The sequence below is a fragment of the Leucopleurus acutus genome, assembly GCF_964270905.1.
Source record: "Leucopleurus acutus genome assembly, chromosome: 13".
NCBI lineage: Eukaryota > Metazoa > Chordata > Mammalia > Artiodactyla > Delphinidae > Leucopleurus > Leucopleurus acutus.
Window position 1 is genome coordinate 83,896,206 of NC_139155.1, and position 19,628 is coordinate 83,915,833.

The 19,628-nt window shown below is 51.0% G+C and overlaps 1 protein-coding gene across 2 annotated transcripts in view; it reads right to left on the minus strand.

Moving 5' to 3' along the window:
• RILPL1 (Rab interacting lysosomal protein like 1) overlaps positions 1 to 19,628 on the minus strand; it is a 43,891-nt gene that overhangs the window by 12,848 nt on the left and 11,415 nt on the right. For both annotated transcript variants that reach the window (XM_082852517.1, XM_082852516.1), the window contains exons 3-4: positions 8,975 to 9,093; positions 8,092 to 8,313 (exon numbers count right to left, since the gene is read on the minus strand). In XM_082852517.1, coding sequence (XP_082708643.1) covers positions 8,092 to 8,313; positions 8,975 to 9,093 — 341 coding nt within the window. The remainder of the gene's footprint in view (positions 1 to 8,091; positions 8,314 to 8,974; positions 9,094 to 19,628) is intronic.

Sequence of the window (19,628 nt, forward strand, 5' to 3'; positions counted from 1 at the left end):
GTCAGCTGGCCAAATCTGCAGGTGGCCCACACTCTCCAGGCAGTGTACTATTCCTGACACCCTTGAGCTGCCAATGTCTCGTGATCGTCTAGAAGGAGTGGACAAAAGCTTAGGACAACAGTGGGAAAGCTCTGGAACAGGGGAAGGAGGGACTGAAATACAGAACTGCCCCCCGCCCCCACCCAAAAAAAAATCCCACAGAAGCACAAGGAGAAAGGGACTCCCACCTAGATGGGCCAGGATGCTGAGGGACTCCAGAAGACAGAGCTGAGAGGCCTCCCATCCTGGGAGAGTCAGGGACGTGCTGTTCTGGGAGAGGACACTTGAAAGGAGACACCTCCCACCAGGGCAGATCAGGTGACAGAAGAGCCACCCGGCAGGTCAGCAGCTGAGCAGCAGGCAGCAGGGGAGGCGCCTCGTGGCAGCAGGAAACTGAAACCTGACACACGCCGCCCCCTCAGACCGGCTGGGCATCAGAGTGGGGCCTCTTTCCACCCACGGACTTGGGGAGGAAATGGTGGAGGATTTAACTTCCCGAGAAGGCACTCTAAGGCATCTGCTGATGCCACACCTTCGGGGGGCTGTGTCCTCAGGGTACGTCTTCAGTGTTTGACTCCCTCTGCAGAGCCTTGGGGGCTGCTCCTGGCCACACATTCAGATGGTGCCCCCTACCCAAGCTCCCTAGTGCAAATGCCTAGTATACAGCAGGCACTCACTAATGCCAGTTCCCTTCTCTTCCTCTGCCCAGGTTAATCACAGAGCATCCTCAGATGTCTAGTTTTTTTTTTTTTTTTGCAGTACGCGGGCCTCTCACTATTGTGGCCTCTCCCGTTGCGGAGCACAGGCTCCGGACGCGCAGGCTCAGTGGCCATGGCTCACGGGCCCAGCCGCTCCGTGGCATGTGGGATCTTCCCGGACCGGGGCACGAACCCGTGTCCCCTGCATAGGCAGGTGGACTCTCAACCACTGCGCCACCAGGGAAGCCCGGATGTCTAGTATTTACTTAACATTACTGGGCATCAACTTTCTGCCTGCTGGTCACTGAGCTAATGAGACAAATAGGACAGTTGGTGGTGGAGGAAAGATACACACAAATTTACAAGGTAATATAATTAAAGAGGTACAGGCTCCGAGAAGGATCACGGAAGACATTACTGCGGATGTGGTCTCTGTGCATGGGGTCTTGACGAATGTGTAGGAGTTCACCAAGAACTCTGGGCCCACCCTGGTGGGGGCACCGTCCCCCATTTTGTTTGGCCTTCACTGTGTTCTAAAACTCTTTTGAATTAGTTGCCAATGGTTTTAGATCAGGAGATTTCACACTGAAGTTTGGGTCTGGGGCTTCCTTTTGGGGAAAAAATTGGAAGACTGGGTCCCACTGGGTCCACATGGCAGCACTGGGCTGGTAACTGCATAGAAGCTGCTCCCTTTTACATGCTATTTCTATGGCTGCCCACTGCCCTCCCCTTTTTCCTTCCCTGCCTGTGGACTCCATAGGTGCTGGCGGCTGCAGACTCTAATCTCAGGCTCACACACTCCCTCCAGCCCCTCCCTCCCCAAACAACTCAGGCCCTGACATTCATTGGGCAGGTCCCCTGACTTTCGGCCTCTCTGGGAAGGGCCGGCTGAAGGGTCCACACGCCCCTCACTTTCCAAGGGGACTTTGGGCAAGCTGCTTGCTCCTCCCTGGGCCCTCGTTTCCCCATCTTGCCCTCAAAAACCCAATAAGGACTTCCGTGGCGGTCCAGTGGTTAAGACTCCATGCTGCCAATGCAGGGGGCACAGGTTCGATCCCTGGTCGGGGAACTAAGATCCCACATGCCGTGCAGCGTGGACCAAAAAAAAAAAACAAAAAAAAAAACCCAGTAATATTTCTAAGGGCCCTTCCCACCCTGACATCCGGGAATTCCTATGAACACAGGCTTTCAAGGCGCAGCAGTTCCCATGGGTTGACATCACCCAGGACGTCAAAGGGCTTCCTTAGAACCTGAATTCTTTTCCTCTGGACAGCTTTTTTTTTTTTTTGGCTGTGCCGAGCGGCTTGTGGGATCTTAGTTCCCTGACCAGGAATCAAACCCGTGCCCCCTGCAGTGGAAGCGTGGAGTCTTAACCACTGGACCACCAGGGAAGTCCCAGGGACAGCTCTTCTATCAGAGGAGCAACCTGATTCCCTTATAGCTTGGGGGATTCCCAGACAGGTTTGCAAAAAAAGTCCTGTCTTCCGGGACCATTGCCTGCAAGTGCAGAAGAGGGTAAGCTTGGGGGTCCAGCTCTTCGGAGACCAGCACAGGCACTGATGCAGGCCAGCCCTCAAGAGACACAGCAAAGGCTCTTCCCAACACGGCAATCGGGCTAATCAGCAGCGAGCCTTCTAGGCTTATTCCACGAGCGACCACGGAGGTGGCTCGGGTTATCACCGATTGTCTGCTGGTCCCCTGAGGATCTCTGGGCACAGCTTGAGGGAGATGCCCGAGGCCCCAGGTGCTCCCTAGGGAGGCCCCAGAGACCGGCTGATAAGCAATGGGGCCTTGTCATTGGTGGAGGGAGGCGACACCCTCTACCAGCGCTCTCCATCCTGAGGCCTGGCCTCCTTGGGCACACTCCCCACTGCCTGGGCACAGCAAGGCCACTTCCTGTGCTCTTGAAGGCCACTGAACATACTTCTGAGCAGCCCCTGGGCCAGCAATGGGGAATGACTGTGCTCTGGTCACCCTTGGTAGCTCCAGGCTACCGCGAATGAATTCAGCCTGAAAACCCTGTTTCACAGGCCAGCCACCAGGACCCTATCTGCTTTCCCTGTATACTTAAAAAAGAAAAAACCCTAACTTACTAAGAAATCAGAACTTGTAAGGCAGAGACAGGGACATCAAGGAGGTACTATTAACTTTATAGTTTTCTTATTGATTTTATATAAAGTCTCTTAGACAGGAAGCCAACCTCATTTTCTTAAGGGTTTATATGTCTAACTGTCAAAGGCAGGAAAACCGTCAGTTAAAATATGAGAAGCTGGATGAACTAGAAAACATGCTGAGTGAGAAGGCAGTCAGGATCGCCTGTTGTATGATTCAATTTCCATTTTGGACATTTCTGGACATTTTTGAAATGTCCAAAAGAGGCAAATCCAGAGACGGAAAGTAGATTAGTGGTTGCCAGGGCGGGGGGGAGACAGAGATGGGGATTAAGTGCTCATGTGCACGGCATAGCTTTCTGGGGTGATGGAAACGTTCTAGATAGTGGTGACGATCTCCCAATATAGTGAATATACTAAAAAATCACTGACTTGGGGACTTCCCTGGTGGTCCAGAGGTTAAGATTCCGCCCTTCTAATGCAGGGGGCGTGGGTTCGATCCCTGGTCAGGGAACTGAGACCCCACAGGCCATGCGGCGCGGCCAAAAAATGAAGAAACTACACAAAACGAAAACCAAGCAAACACACAAAAGAACACTGACTTGTACACTTTAAATGGTTGGATTGTATAGTCTGTGAATGACATCTCAATAAGTTCCACCTCAATAAATATGTGATAAAAATATACAAAGAGTCTTGCCTACTGGAGATCACACTGAAATGACAGCGATGCATCTCAGAAAGAATCGTATGAATCAAGAGGCGACGATAAGAATGGATTCCTCCCCAGCTCTGGATCCCTCCATAGCTCTCACCTTCCCTCACCAGCCTGGTGCCAGGACTAGCCGCAACCCCAGCCACACCCTGCACGTTCTCTAATCTGGGTCATGCTGTTCGTCCTGCCTGGCATGGCCTGCCCCACATTCTACCCCTGGACATCCTACCCATCCCACAAGACCCATCTCAAGGCCCTGAAGAGCTGCACTGCCCTCTCCTCTCCACTCAGAATTCACTGTGTCCTCCTCTGATCCCACCACCCTCTATCCCTGCCACACTAACTTTTAGACCGACTGAATCAAGTCAAGTTCATGTCCCTCATTTGTCAGATAGGAAACTGACCATCAGAGAGATGGATAGGCCCCAAGTCACATGGCAGCAGGTGATGAACGCCACTCAGCTCCAAGGGATGCCATCAAACCCCGCAAAGACGCCCTGGGTTTGGGAACAGACGCTGCAAAGAAGCTCAGTGGGTCAGTCATAACTGCTACCGGATTTTACTCCCCTGTTTCTGTCCCACCCCCATCGTGCCAGAAAGGAAACTGCAACCGACTGGCAGCCGTGCCATGGAGGTGTGAAATGTCCTTGTCCTAAAGAGACCTGGCGCGGGGCTCAGAGTCTTGTGGCTGGGGTGATGTCCTCAGGACCCAGGTTTGGACCAGGCCCCACCTGCCCAGCCGGAGACAGGCCTGAGCTCTTGTGGGGCTCAGGAGGTTGGAAGGGGTACCCTTCTTCTTCTGCTTCTCCCCCTGGCGCCTCCTCTCCATCCCCCTGCTATAGATTTAGTCCAGCCCTCACCTCTCTTGCCGGGACTACTGCAAAAGGTTCCCGACAGCCACGTCTGCCACCAGCTCCTTGTTCAAACTGTCCTCCATAAGCTCCGAGCTGATCCTGTCACTCCCCTGCAGAAACCCTGTGCAAGAATCCACATCCCTCACTGCTCAGCGTTTTCTGTGTGTGGCATTCTCAGCCCCGACTCTCTGGCACGGACGATTGACATCTGCTGTCTCCGATTGGTCTGCATCCATTCCCACACATCTTTGGGCTGAGTCATTGCAATTTTCCTCTGGAGAAACTTCCCTTTCCCACTCTCTGTGAGTGTGGCTTAGATGGGTGCCGTCTCCATGTGGCTCAGGAATGGACGATGTGCCTATTCTAACCTCAGACCACAAAGGCTGATTCAGTGGTGGGCTAATGAGAGGCTCCCTGAGACTCTCGCTGAGAATCTGGGAAAGAAGCAATTTCTTTCTGCTGGGGTTGCAAAGCGGGCTGAGTACCAGGGGCCACTACATGGCAAGAGGCTGCTTGAGAATGACAACAACACAGAGGAAAGCAAAGCTGAGAGAAGGTCTGAAACAAATTCCTGACAGCATCATTTGGGCACCTGGAACCAGCTATACCTGAAGCCATCATTAACTCAAAGCTTTTAGTTATTCAGCCGAAAATTCCTTAAAAAAAAAAAAAAATCCTTAAACCAATTTAACTTAGGCTTCTGTCACTTTTAGCCAAAAGCAGACTCTAACCTCTCCCTTTTAAGGCTTCTCTCCATTACCTCCCTATCTGTAACCCGGAGGTTCTTGTCCTTCCAAGAACCTAGAAGTGTATGGCCTGAATTCACAAGACACTTAATGACTGTGCTCGGACTAGAGCCAACCTGATGGTAAGCTCCTCTGTCTAACCTCCCCCACCTGTAACCCAAGAGACCAGCACAGTGCCTGCAAACCAGAAACAGTCAATAAATATTTGTTGGAACAAATGGCAAGCGCGGAGCTTTCCTGTGACAGTTCATTATACTCTTCTGAAACGGCACCTCCATCTTCTACACCTACCTGTCAAAATCTTAGCGTTATTATCACTGACATCCAGCTGAAGCAAGAGCTGGTCCGTGAAGCTCCACACCACCCCCATCAGGATTAACCGCACTGTCTCTGTGTTCCTGGCACATTCTGGGGGCACATCTACGTGGGAGACACCTCTGGTGCCCCGTGTCACATCCTGGGCCCACCTGGATTTTGCTGCAGCTGTGGTGCAGTTCCATCCATGTGGACAGGGGCCCACCTCAAGCACACACTGTATGTCTTTCCATTTCTGCTCCACAAGTTCTGCCCAGGAGTGCTGGGGAGATGACACCTCCGGGGGCCACTCTTAGCTAATTGAGGACAGACATTTGTGGATAACTGTTCTAAGCCTTTCTTCTCCAGAAAGACAGTTCTGGGAGGTGTTCTATGGTGCTTCTCAGAGGTCCCAGCGGGACTGAGCTCCCACTGTGACCTCAATGACACACCCTCAAATTCCCTTTTCCTCCTTCCCTCACTTCTCTGGTCTTTGGGATCACCTCACAAATTAACCTCCTGCCCAGAGTCCTTTTCTCAAGCTCGCTTTAAGGGAACCCAGACTAAGACAACCTCTTACCACTAAGACACCCCCCTTCCACCTTAAGTGTGGCTGCTGGTCTCCAAGTCTATCTCCTGCACTGGGCTGTAAGCTGCCTGAACCTCCACAGCACTCAGCGCATTGCCTGCAGATAAAAAAGCAGACTTCTCTCTGCAGCTTCCCTGGCCTGCATCACTGGCCCCTGCCGACCTCTCTGACCTTATTCAGACCCTCTCCCTCATCGTCAGCTTGCACAACAGGCACCCTTGCCTTCTTATACTTTCCTGACTGCACTGCAATTTCTCCTGCCTCAGGGCCTTTGCACATGCCACTCCCCGCTTCACCTAGTTTACTTTCACCCATTCTTTTGATCACCTCCTTGAGGAAGCCTTTTTGACTCCCCCAGACTATCATGGTAATAATAACAACAGCTAACACTTTAAATGAACTAACTCATTTAATTCTCAGAACACCAATCTGGGGGTAAGTATTGTTATTAGTATTCCCATTTTAGAGATGAGAAAACTGAGGCGCAAAGAGGCTAAATAATTTATCCAAAGACACGGAGGCAGTAAGGAACCGAGGCAGACTGGCTCTAGAGTCCACACAGTTAGTTACGCACTCCAGACCCTCCCTCAGTTATGGGACCTTCTGGCACCATCCCTCTCCTTTAGCATGAATCACCGTTTTTAAAAAAAATCGAGATACAATTCACTTACCATAAGATCCACTCTTTTTTTTTTTTTTTTAATTGGATGTGCCACGCAGTTTGTGGGATCTTAGTTCCCCAACCAGGGATCGAACCCATGCCCCCTGCAGTAGAAGCATGAAGTTCTAACCACTGGACCACCAGGGAATTCCCAAGATCCACTCTTTTAAAGTATAAAATTCAGAGAGGGACTTCCCTGGTGGCGCAGTGATTAAGAATCCGCCTGCCAATGTAGGTGACACGGGTTCGAGCCCTGGTCCGGGAAGACCACACATGCCACGAAGCAACTAAGCCCGTGTGCCACATCTACTGAGCTTGTGCTCTAGAGCCCGCGTGCTGCAACTACTGAGCCCAGGTGCCACATCTGCTGAAGCCTGCACGCCTAGAGCCCGTGCTCTGCAACAAGAGATGCCACTGCAAGGAGAAGCCCGCACACTGCAACGAAGGGTAGCCCCCGCTCGCCGCAACTAGAGAAAGCTCGTATATAGCAACGAAGACGCAACGCAGCCAAAAAATAAATAAAAGTTAAAAAAAAAACATTAAAGAAATTCAGAGATTTTTAGTACATTCAGAGTTGCGCAACCATCATCACTATCTAATTCCAGAACATTTCCATCACCCTGAAAGAAACCCCGTACCCACCAGAAGTCACTCCCCATACGCTCCCTTCCCCAGTCCCTGCAACCACCAGTCTGCTTTCTGTCTCTATTCTGGACATTTCAAATAAATGGACTCATACAATATGGGGGCTTTTGTGTCTGGCTACCTTCACTTAGCATGTTTTTGAGGTTCATCCAAATTATAGCATGTCTCAGTATTCCATTCCTTTTTATGGCTGAATAATGTTCCACTGTATGCAGAGATCATATTTTGTTTATCCGTTCTTCAGTTGATGGACATGTAGATTGTTTCCACCTTTTGGCTGTTGGGAATAGTGTTGCTATGAACATTTGTGTACACGTTTTTATGTGGTCCTATATTTTAAGTTTTCTTGGGCATATGCCTAGAATTGGAATTGCTGGGTCACATGGTATATTATGTGATTATTTGACTCATGTCTGTCTCCCATACTGGCTGTAAGCTCCATGTGGACAGGAACCAGTTCTCTATTTTATCCCCCATGCCTGCAACACAGTCAACAATTATTTGAATGAATGAATGAATGAATGGCAGATGCCCAGTAACCACCACCGAGCTGGATGCCCTGGGCTAGAATGCTGGGAGTCCTGGGTTCCAGGCTCAGCCCTGCCTCTGCCCAGCTGTGTGTCTTCTAGCCAGCAGCTGGCCCTCCCTCGGCCTCCTAGTTCTCTCAAGCGTAATGAGGAAAAAGCAAGGCAGCCTGGCCCCCCTCGAGCCAGCCTGCAGAAGCCAGCTTCCCACTCACCACAGGCTCCTCCTCTCCGTTCTGGCTGAGTTCGCCCTGCAGCCTCTCTCTCAGCTTCCCGAGCTCCGCCCGCAGGCTGCCCATCTCCTGCTCCTTGGTTTGCAGATCTGCCTCCAGTTCTACCTTCTGTTCGATCAAGGCCTTCCCCTGGGCCTCCACCACTGTGACACGGTGCCGGAGGTCGTGGTTGATCTTCATCAGCCGGGTCTGCTGCTGCTGCAGCTGTAGAGAGATGAAGGCTATTGGATAGGGCCGCCACATCCAGTAGCTCATATTGTGTAGTGCACAAGAGCAAACCATCTACAGGCGTGCCATTCATACTGTAGATGCTTTGATTTGTTTGAAATTTGTTCACGTTCTTACAACTCTGTTGATGCCAGAGATGGGCCATGTGTATATTTACTATGATAATTTTATGATAGATGGAAGATAAGTGTCCTGTTAGTATACTATGACAACTTCCCAACAGAGGGAAGTAACATGCCTTGAGAAAGGGGCATCTTTTTCTAATTTAGGCAGAGACACCGTATAGGTTCCCGGAGCAGCCTGGACCATGCTGGTGCATGAAGGGGATGGGCTGGAGGAAGCCTCAGAGTCACAGCAGAGGCTGACCGGGCCCTGGGACCTCCTCAGTGTGTGGAAAGAGGTCACTGGGCAGTGCCATGTTCCCTCCTACTGCTCCAGTGAAGACTCGGCCGAGGGTCCTCCGCACGGCAACTGTTTCAGGGCTGGGCCTCTCAAGCCGTAAGCAGGATCCCCACCCCACGGAGCCCATGGAGTGAGACTGACGGGGAGAAGGGGCGCTTCCTGAGGGGAGGATCCCGTCTCTTGCTGGTACCCACTGGCCGGGAGGGCGGACACAGGGCCGGGGCTCAGCACTTACAGCCTCGACATCCTCGTTCTTCAGCCCGAGCTCCCGATCCTTGGCACGGATCTCGTCGCGCTGTTTGTCCACCACCTCCTTCAGCTTCTTCATCACCTGCCGCTCCCGCTCCGACATGCCTGGGGTGGGGTGAGAGGGACCCGTGGGTGTGTCCACCTCCCTCCGCTGCTTAAACCATCGGCGGCTCCCCATCGAGACGAACCTGCCCCCCACCTCCTCCTGGACTCACCTCTGCTCGTCTGCCCCTCCCCAGCGCCTGCTTTCTGCCCCTCCACCCTTCCCCTGCTCATCCCCACCGCAGGGCATTTGCTGTTTCCAGCTCCCGCAAGTCCCTTCCTACCAACCTCCCCCCGGCTGGCTCCCCTTGATTCTCAGGCCTCAGCTCAAAGTCACCTCCTCACAGAGGCCTCTCCTTCCCTGACCACCCCCCCCCCCCGCCAAGTAGCCCCCTCCTCCCACCTCATCCATCCCCTCACTTTTTACAATGGCTAAGTGTCTGGTACATCCTTTCATCTAATGAAAGATGATACTGCATAGTGATTCAGAGGGTCGGCTCTGGAGATCAAACACTGGTTCTCCCATTTATTAATTGTGTGGCGTTGGGCTACCCAACCTGTGCCTCAGTTTCCACATCTCTAAAATGGGAATAACAGTACCTACCCCATAGGGCTGCTGCGAGGATTGCTCTTGTTAATACACATGAAGCCAATACTGAAGAAGATGTCTGGTACACAGCAGGTGCTCAAAGGGTGTTGTCTGTTCTCCCTGCCCCTCGTCCCCCAAGTATACGGTCAGCCCAGGAGGCAAGACCTTGCCTAACCTATTCACTGTGTATTTCCTGGACTAGCATAGTGCCCGGCACACAGTAGGTGTCTGCTCAGGGCTTTGGTGAATTAACGAACGTGCGGATGGATGCTGTATTAGTTTCATGTGCTGCTGTAACAAATAACCAACAAATTTTGGTAGCTAAGAGCATCAGAAATTTATTTTCTCAAAGTTCCAGAAGGCAGAAGTTTAAAATCAGTCCAATGTTGGGAGTTCCCTGCTGGCCTAGTGGTTAGGATTCCGGGCTTTAACTGCCGTGGTCTGGGCTCTATCCTTGGTTGGGGAACTGAGATCCTGGAAGCCATGCAGCACGGGCAAAAAAAAAAAAAAAAAAAAAAAAAATCAAACGTCAGTCCAATATCAAGACGTCACCACATCTGTGCTCCCTCTGGAGACTCTAGGGGAGAATTTGTTCCTGGACTCTTCCAGCTTCTGGTGGCTGCCAGCGTTCCTTGGCTTGGGGCCCCATCACTCCAGTCTCTGTGGTCACATGCCTCCTTCTCTTCTGTCTGTGTCAAATCTCTCTCTGCCTCCTTTTCAAAAAAATTTTTTTTTTTTTGGCCACACAGTGAGGCATGTGGAACTTCCCTGACCAGGGATTGAACCCATGCCCCCTGCATTGGGAGCACGGAGTCTTAACCACTGGACCACCAGGGAAGTCCTCTGCCTCCTTTTTATAAGGACACTTGTGATGGCATTTAGGGTGCACCCAAATAGTACAGGATAAATGCCCATCTGAAGATTCTGACTAAATTACATCCGTAAATATTTTACCATATGACGTAACAGCCACAGGCTCCAAGGATTAAGACCTGATATTTAGGGGGCCCATTATTCAGCCTCTCATAGACACTAAGCCTGAGAGCTAATCCCCGCTCCCCAGGAGACCAGAGCTGGGGAGAGCGGTAGTCAGGCTCAACCACAGATTAACAAGGGAGAAACCATTGCTTCTCTCCAATTTTCCTCCCCTATGGGACTCAGGGGACATACCACTAGACGACCAGGCCCTGGGGAAAAGAACCTATGTGGGTGATTCCTCAGCTATTCTCCCCATGGGACTCCCTTCTCTAAGCCGCTCCATCCCAGCTTTTCCGCTGGCCGCCCTCCTCATGTCCTGGATATTCCCAAGCAGGCAGTCACCACGATGAACGAGCATTCATGGTGCGTGTCCAGAACGGTGTGTGATGCTGCTGGGGCTACAAACCCAGAGAAGACCCAGACCCTGCCCTTGATGAGCTGGAGGCTTTATGTAACAGGCACAAAGGCAGGCCGGTCCCAGAAGGCAGCCATCCTGTCTCAATCGTCTCTGTAGTCTGGGGCTTCATACGCGGTAGATGCCCCAGGCTGGCCGATGGAAGAGGGACTACTTCCCCTCCACGTTCCCAACGTATAGCTCACTCCTACTAAGCCCAGTAAGGATAAACTGCTTTACACCCTCGACCCTATTTCATTCTCACTCCCAACCACTGGAAATGGGTATTATTGTTGTGGCCGTTTTAACATGAGTCCCATTTTACAGATACGGAAAACTGAGGCCCAGAGACAGACTTGTTCAAAGTCGCACAGCTAGGCTCTGGCGGAGCTGGGGCTGAAACTCAAGTTTTCTGACTCCAAGTCCTGTGTCCTCTCCATGATGCCATGCTGCCTCCCCACTGGGGGACAAGACTCAGAAGCTCCTGGCAGGTCACCAGAATGTGTCACCATGGGGCAGACTCCAGCCCATACTTTGTTCCAGACAGGGCCACCTGCTGGGAGTACTCACATTTTACTGTGCATACGCGTTCGACATTCATTCCTCAAGTATTTATCGAGCACCTACTGTATATCTGACACTGAGCTAATCGCTAGGGTCATGATGGCAAATAAGCGTGGTACAATTCTGCTCTCACCAACTTACAGGCATTAGACAGATGTGTGTCATTACATACCATAACAAGTACTGTGAAAGACTCAACGGGGGCTGTGAAAGAATGATGAGGGAGACCCAATGTAGACTGCGGGTGCAGGAAGGCCTCTTGGACAAGGGTCATTAATGCTGAGACCGGAAGGGGGGAAGGGCAGCCAGGTGACGCGGACGAGCGTTCCCAGGCAGGGGCCCTATGGGAGGAGACCTTGCATCTGAGGCGCTGGAGGGCAGTGCCAGTGGCCGAAGCACAGTGGCTGAGGGGGTGATACAGGCTTGAGCTGGGAGTGAGGCTGGACCATGCGGGGCCTCGGAGGCCAGGTAAGGAGGCTGGATTTTCCTCTAAAGGGGCAAAAAGAACCTCAGGATCTCAACACGTAGAGCCTGCACGGAGCTGGAGGGTCAGGCCAAGGAGACCAGGAAGGGACAGCCATAGAGGAAAGACTTACAGGAGGACAGGGGTGCCTGGTACGCAAATGAGACGAGCTGGAAGGAAAGGAACTGTGATGAGAAAAGCTGTCAGCTGAGTGACTGGGAGGCCCCGAAGGCAATAAGGATGACTTTGAACGCCTGGGTTCCATCACAGCATATGGCCTCTGACTTCTGAAGTGACGTTAACCTCTCTGAACCTCCATTTCCTCACCTGCAAAGTGGGGACATGCTGATGTTTTTCTTTCCTTACTTTCTTTCTTTTTTTTTTTTTTTTTTAATTTTTGGCCACGCCGCTCGGCACGCAGGATCTTAGTTCCCTGCCCAGGGATCGAACCCGTGCCCCCTGCAGTGGAAGCACAGAGTCTTAACCACTGGACCGCCAGGGAAGGTCCCATGATGATTTTCTTTATTCCACCTCTCTGACAATGCTGTACATATAAATTAAGTACACTAGGGAATCACACAAGGCCATGAAATAGGATCTTTTTCTACTGGTGGGCCTGGGGCATCCATTCTGCCCCTCAGACCACTCAGCTTCCTCCTTGGACCTCATACCAAGCTAGGAGGCTGAGAGATGCAGAGAAGCTGCACAAGTCCTCAGAGATGCCAGCCCAAGCAGGAGTGGAGAGGCAGGGATGGAGAGAAGGGGCACGCATCCTCACCAGGACGGCTGAACGGAAAAGGACTGTCAGTGCAAGTGCTGGAGAGAAGGCGGAGCAACAGGAACGCTCGTCTGAGCTGCCGGGGGGGGGGGGGGGGCGGTTGCTGCTTGGGAAAACCAATAGGCATCACCTACTACTGCTGTTACACATCCTCTGCGAACCAGCAGCTGAGGCTGGGCATACACCCCCACAGGCCTTCACGCACAGTGCACGTGATCGCCAGCAGAAGGATGGTTCAATAGACGGCAGGAAGAGCGGACACTACGTGGCTATTTAAAAGACAGATACACTGGTAAGCACACTAGGGACAATCTGTACAGCACAAGACGTGCAAAAGCGTTCACAGCAGCTTCATTCATCATAGCCCCAAACTGGAAACTGCCATGACGCCTATCAACAGGAGAACGAATAGGGACTCCCCTGGTGGTCCAGTGGTAAAGAATCCACCTTGCAATGCAGGGGACACGGGTTCAACTAAGATCCCACATGCCTCGGGGCAACTAAGCCCACGTGCCACAACTATTGAGCCCGCGTGCTGCAAACTACAGAGCCCACGTGCTCTGGAGCCCGTGTGCTACAACTAGAGAGAAGCCCAAGCACTGCAAAGAAGAGACCTCGCGCCGTAAGGAAAGATCCCGCATGCCTCAACAAAGATTAGGGAACCTGGTGTGTTGCAACTAAGACCCGACGCAGCTAAAAACGTCTCCCGAAAAAGCGCTCCTTAGACACAGTGCATGAGCGAGTGTGTGTGTGTGTGTGTGTGTGTGTGTGTGTGTGTATGTGTCTGTGTGAAGGAGGAGGGCTGAAATCAGGTGTAGGCAGAGTCTGTGAAAAAGCCACGAAAGTATTCACTGCTCTCTGAGCACCTGTCCCGCAAAGGCTCCAGGCAGGGGCATTAAGGGCCCAACTCGTTAAATTTAATCCTTGGTGGGGGGCAGATTCCACTCCTGGAGAAATCAGGTGAGCAGAACAGCTACGTGGGGTGGGCGCAGGGGAGCATGAGCCCAGAGAAAGGAAACCTGGACCTGGAGCCCAGCTACATCCAAGTTCCCCGACCAGGGATTGAACCCGGGCCACCGCAGTGAAAGTGCCGAGTCCTAACCCCGGGACCACCAGGGAACTCCCAAAGACAGCAATGGGTTTTTTTGGCTGCACCTCACGGCTTGCGGGATCTCAGTTCCCCGACCAGGGATAGAACCCGGGTCACGGCAGTGAAAGCCCAGAATCCTAACCACTGGACCATCAGGGAACTCCCCATCTGTCATGAGTGTCGGTAGCTGTAGGACTAAGAAGCTAGAGAACAAACGGTAAAGAGCTTAGAGTCTGGAGCTAGATCACTTGGACTCATTCCTGGCTTTGCCACTTCTCTTGCAGCTGAACTTGTGCCTTGTGCCTGTTTTCTCACTTGCAAATGGGGATCATGTGGAGGCCCCACCTGGGGGGCTCTCGTGAGGCTGCGTATGTTAATCTACATAAAGTGCTCACAACAGGCCTGGCAGAGTAAGAGTCTCTAAGTGTTAGCTGTTATTTTATCTATAAAATAGAAATGCCAGTTTTCCCTGTTCTGAAGGTTGCTGCTAAGTCCAAGCGTCGTTACGAAAGTGCTTCGAAAAATTAAAAGGTTAAGTGTTTTTAACAGACTCACAGACATAGACAAAAGCCAGGAGAGTTCTGAGTAACTGTTTAGCCACCCCAGCAATGCAAGACCCAGGAATCTAAATTAAAGAGACATTCGGGCAAGTGCACAGAGAAGCAAGTGCAAGGTCAGTCCCAGGTCCCGAGTCTGTAGTAGTGAAAACTGGTAATGATCTAAACATCCACTAGCAAGGAAATGATTAAACAAGTACTTTCCACACAATGGGACACTATGTAGCCAGTTAAAAGAAAAAGGCAAGGGCTTCCCTGGTGGCTCAGTGGTTGAGAATCCGCCTGCCAATGCAGGGGACACGGGTTCGATCCCTGGTCGGGGAAGATCCCACATGCCGCGGAGCAACTAAGCCTGTGCGCCACAACTACTGAGCTTGCGCTCTAGAGCCCGTGAGCCACAACTACTGAGCCTGTGTGCCACAACTACTGAAGCCCGTGCACCTAGAGCCCGTGCTCTGCAACAAGAGAAGCCTCTGCAATGAGAAGCCCGTGCACCGCAACGAAGAGTAGCCCCCTCTCGCCACAACTACAGAAAGCCCGCGCGCAGCAACGAGGACCCCATGCAGCCCAAAACAAACAAATAAATAAATAAATTTATTAAAAAAAAAAAAACGACCTTTTTTTAAAAAAAGCAAAAGGCAAGTGACAAAGTCACAGCAGCAGTATTCGCAATGGCCAAAAGATGGAAGTAGCTCAAATGTCCATCAACAGACGTATGGATTAAAAAAATGTGATCTATCCGAATGATGGAATATTATTCAACCGTAAAAAGAAATGAAGCACTGACACAGGCTACAATGTGGATGAACCTTGAAAACATGATGCTGAGTGAAAGAAGCCAGACACAAAAGGCCACATATTGTATGAGTCCACTTATATGAAATGTCCAGCATAGGTAAACCCATAGAGACAGAGAGCAGACTGGAGGTTCCCAAAGGCAGGCGGGAGAGGGGATTGGGGAGTGACTGCTGTGGGTGCGGGGTCTCCTTTGCGGGTGGCGAAAATGTTCTGGAACTAAATAGAGGTGATGGTGACACAACATTATAAATACATTAAATGATGTACTAAAGGCTACTGAATTGTACACTTTAAAACTGTTAATGTTATGTTCTGTGACTCGCTTGTCAATTTTTCTAAAAGGGCAATCCAAACAGTAAACACGTAATTATAATTTGTTAAAAAAAGAAAGGCAAGTGACAATCCATACAGCATAATCCCTTTTATTTTAAAAACAAAACACATTCCCTGCAATGTCAACGCCAGCACTACAGGAGATTTTTCTTATTTAAAAACAACACGCACGTGGAATATGTGTGTAAATGCAGAGAAAGGGATGGTCTTCCCTCTGGCGAGTGAGGAAGGAGGCAAAGGGAATTCTCACGTTTTTCTTGAGTTCTGTTTCAACTTTTACAACATGAATGAATACATGTAATAGTTTCTATTGTTAAAGACCAAAACCACCACCAACACCTACAAACCCATACTGTCTGTGCCCCTCAGTCTCTACAAGAAAAGACCCTGAGAAGATTGAGCCGCTTGGCCCAAATCTGCTAGTTAGTGGCCATTTGGAGCATAATCCGGGTCTCTTAGTACCAGACCCACACGTTTTTCACTCCCCCAGAGCCAGAAAACCGCCTTTGATACTGGATGGTGATGATCACCAGTGTTTATCAAGCACCTGCCGTCACCAGCTACTGGGCTCAGCGCTCGCCACGGATGAAGCGGTGCTCAGACCCCCTCGGATCCCTGTGTTCACCCCTCACCCCTCTTCAGTGTGCTTTTTTTTTTTTTTTCTGTACGCGGGCCTCTCACTGTTGTGGCCCCTCCCATTGCGAAGCACAGGCTCCGGACGCACAGGCTCAGCGGCCATGGCTCACGGGCCCAGCCGCTCCGCGGCATGTGGGATCCTCCCGGACCGGGGCACGAACCCGTGTCCCCTGCATCGGCAGGCGGACTCTCAACCACTGCGCCACCAGGGAAGCCCTTCAGTGTGCTTTTGCTACTGACCAGGCACCCTGGGCTCCCTGGCTGGCAGGCTCTGTAAGAAAGTACAGGCCCCATTGCCTACGGGCAGGGCAACTCTGAGGAGTAACTCACACCCCAGAGCTCGCTGCCTTGCATGGACTTCGTTGGGCTTCCTCCTTTCCCTGTCCTGCTTCCTCCACTTCCCCAATAGTCTTTTCTAGGGCTGCTTCCTTAATGAATCGCCTGCAGAGGAACATCTTCGCCTCAGGTCTCCTTCTAGAAGATGCTGACACAAGCAGAACTTAACTCATTTTATCCTCCGAATCCTTTACGAAGTAGGACCCCTGCTGCCCGCCTTGTGTAGCCGATGAACCTCAGGTGCACAGTAGCTCGTTAACTTTTACAAGGCCACACAGCTAATACCAGGATGCAAGCTCCGGCAGTCTGGCTCTAGGATCCACACTTTTTTTTTTCTTTCACGTTGTGGTGTGCATCAGTGCTTTATTCCTCTTTATGGCTGAATGATATCCCATTACATGGACAGACCATCTTTTGTTCATAGTACTTTTTAAAAAATATTTATTTAGTTGCGCTGGGCCTTAGTTGCAGCATGTGGGCTCTAGTTCCCTGAGCAGGGACCAAACCCAGGCCCCCTGTATCGGGAGCGAGGAGTCTTAACCACTGCGCCACCAGGGAAGTCCCCAGAACCCACACTCTTGCGGCCCCTCTACCGCCTCTCAAAGTCTCACAGCCCAAGCTCCTTATGTTATCAGCAAGCGTCCTGGAGAGAATAATGTCCCCTCAGACTTCACATCCACCTGGAACCTCAGAAGGTGACCTTACTTGAAAAGAGGTCTTTGCAGATGTAATTAAGTTAAGGGGAGGTCAGGCTAAGTGAGGGTGGGCCCTAAATCCAATCCTAAATCCTAAATCCTAAATCCAAGGACCCAAGGACTGGGTCCTTATAAGAGAAAGGAGAGGGAGAGTCAGACCCGCAGACCCGCAGAGGAGGCCACGTGACAACAGAGGCAGAGCTTGGAGTGATGCGGCCACAAGCCAAGAGCCGCCACCTGGAAGAGGTGGGAGCGTCTTCCCCCAGAACCTCGGGAGGGAGCACAGCCCTGCTGACTCCTTGATTTTGGACCCCTGGCCTCCAGATCTGTGAGAGAATACATTTCTTTGTTGGAAGCCTCCCAGTTTGTGGTCATTTGTTACAGGGGCCCCAGGAAACTAATAGAGCAAGCATATGGAGAAAGTCCTTTACAGAAGGTGCACAGACGACTTCTGTTGAGGTGGAATTCACATCAGCCACTCTCGGGTCCCACAAAAGGTTCACCTGGCAGGACAGGAGCGACGTAAGTGCCCTCAGGGCTATCTTGTTTTAAAAGATAAATTTATTTATTTATGTTTGGCTGCGTTGGGTCGTTTCTGCGCGAGGGCTTTCTCTCGTTGTGGCAAGCGGGGGCCGCTCTTCATCGCGGTGCGCGGGCCTCTCACTGTCGCGGCCTCTCTTGTTGCGGAGCACAGGCTCCAGATGCGCAGGCTCGGTAGTTGTGGCTGACGGGCCCAGTTGCTCCGCAGCATGTGGGTCTTCCCAGACCAGGGCTCGAACCCGTATCCCCTGCATTGGCAGGCAGATTCTCAACCACTGCGCCACCAGGGAAGCCCAGGGCTATCTTTTTTTGTTTATTTGCGGTACGCGGGCCTCTCACTGTTGTGGCCTCTCCCGTTGCGGAGCACAGGCTCCGGACGCGCAGGCTCAGCGGCCATGGCTCACGGGCCCAGCCGCTCTGCGGCATGTGGGATCCTCCCAGACCAGGGCACGAACCCGTGTCCCCTGCATCGGCAGGTGGACTCGCAGCCACTGCGCCACCAGGGAAGCCCCCCAGGGCTATCTTATATTGACTAGTTCTGCGTTTGATGCTGTATATATTTTTCTCAACAGTCCTGGGTGTCAGGAGTTGCCACACCCACCTTACAGGTGAGGAACCTGAGGATGGGAACAAGGTGACCCATTGGTAAGAGTGGTCTGAGATTTAAACTCAGGTCCACCTCACTCCACAGCCCATTCCCCTTATAAAAGACTGTTCTACCCAGGCACATCTCCAAGAATATTCTGGCTCTGTGTGTCCAACTCAGCAGCCACTAGTGGCAATGGAGCACCTGAGATAGGGCACGTACAAATGGACATGTGCTGAAAATGTAAAACACACATCAGCCATCAACAGATGGGTAGATCAACAAAATGTGGTCTGTCCATTCAATGGATATTGTTCTGCCTTAAAAAGGAAGGAAATTCTGACACAACTACAACATGGATGAAACTCAAGGACGTTATGCTCAGTGAAAAAAACCAGTCAGAAAAAGACAAATATTGTATGATTCTACTTATGTGAGCTACCTGGAGTAGTCAAAATTATAGAGACAGAAAGTAGAATGCCAGTTGCCAAGGGCTGGGGGAGGGAGAAATGGAGAGTTATTGTTTAATGGGGACAGAGGTTTACATTTGCAAGATAAGTTCCGGAGTCTGGTTGTACAACAATGTGAATGTTCTTAACGCGGCTGAACTATACACTTAGAAATGGTTAAGATGAGAATTTTTTTTTTAACCTCTTTATTAGAGTACAATTGCTTTACAATGGTGTGTTAGCTTCTGCTTTATAACAAAGTGAATCAGTTATACCTACACATATGTCTCCATATCTCTTCCCTCTTGCGTCTCCCTCCCTCCCACCCTCCCTAACCCACCCCCCAAGGTGGTCACAAAGCACAGAGCTGATCTCCCTGTGCTATGCGGCTGCTTCCCACTAGCTATGTATTTTACGTTTGGTAGTGTATATATGTCCATGCCGCTCTCTCACTTTGTCCCAGCTTAAGATGAGAAATTTTACGTGTATGTTATCACAGTAAAACATACATATATATATTATATTATATATAAATGAATAACCCACCAGATTTCAAAGACTTAAGATGAAAAAAATGCAAAATACCCTACTGATAATTTCAATTTTTAATTTTTAAAATTTTTATTTATTTCTTTCGGCTGCACCATGAGGCTTGCAGGATCTTAGTTCCCCGACCAGGGATTGAACCCAGGCCCTCAGCAGTGAAAGCACAGAGTCCTAACCACTAGACCACCAGGGAATTCCCCCCAACTGATAATTTTTAAATTGATTACATGTTGAAGGATGATATCTTGGATCTACTGGGTTAAATA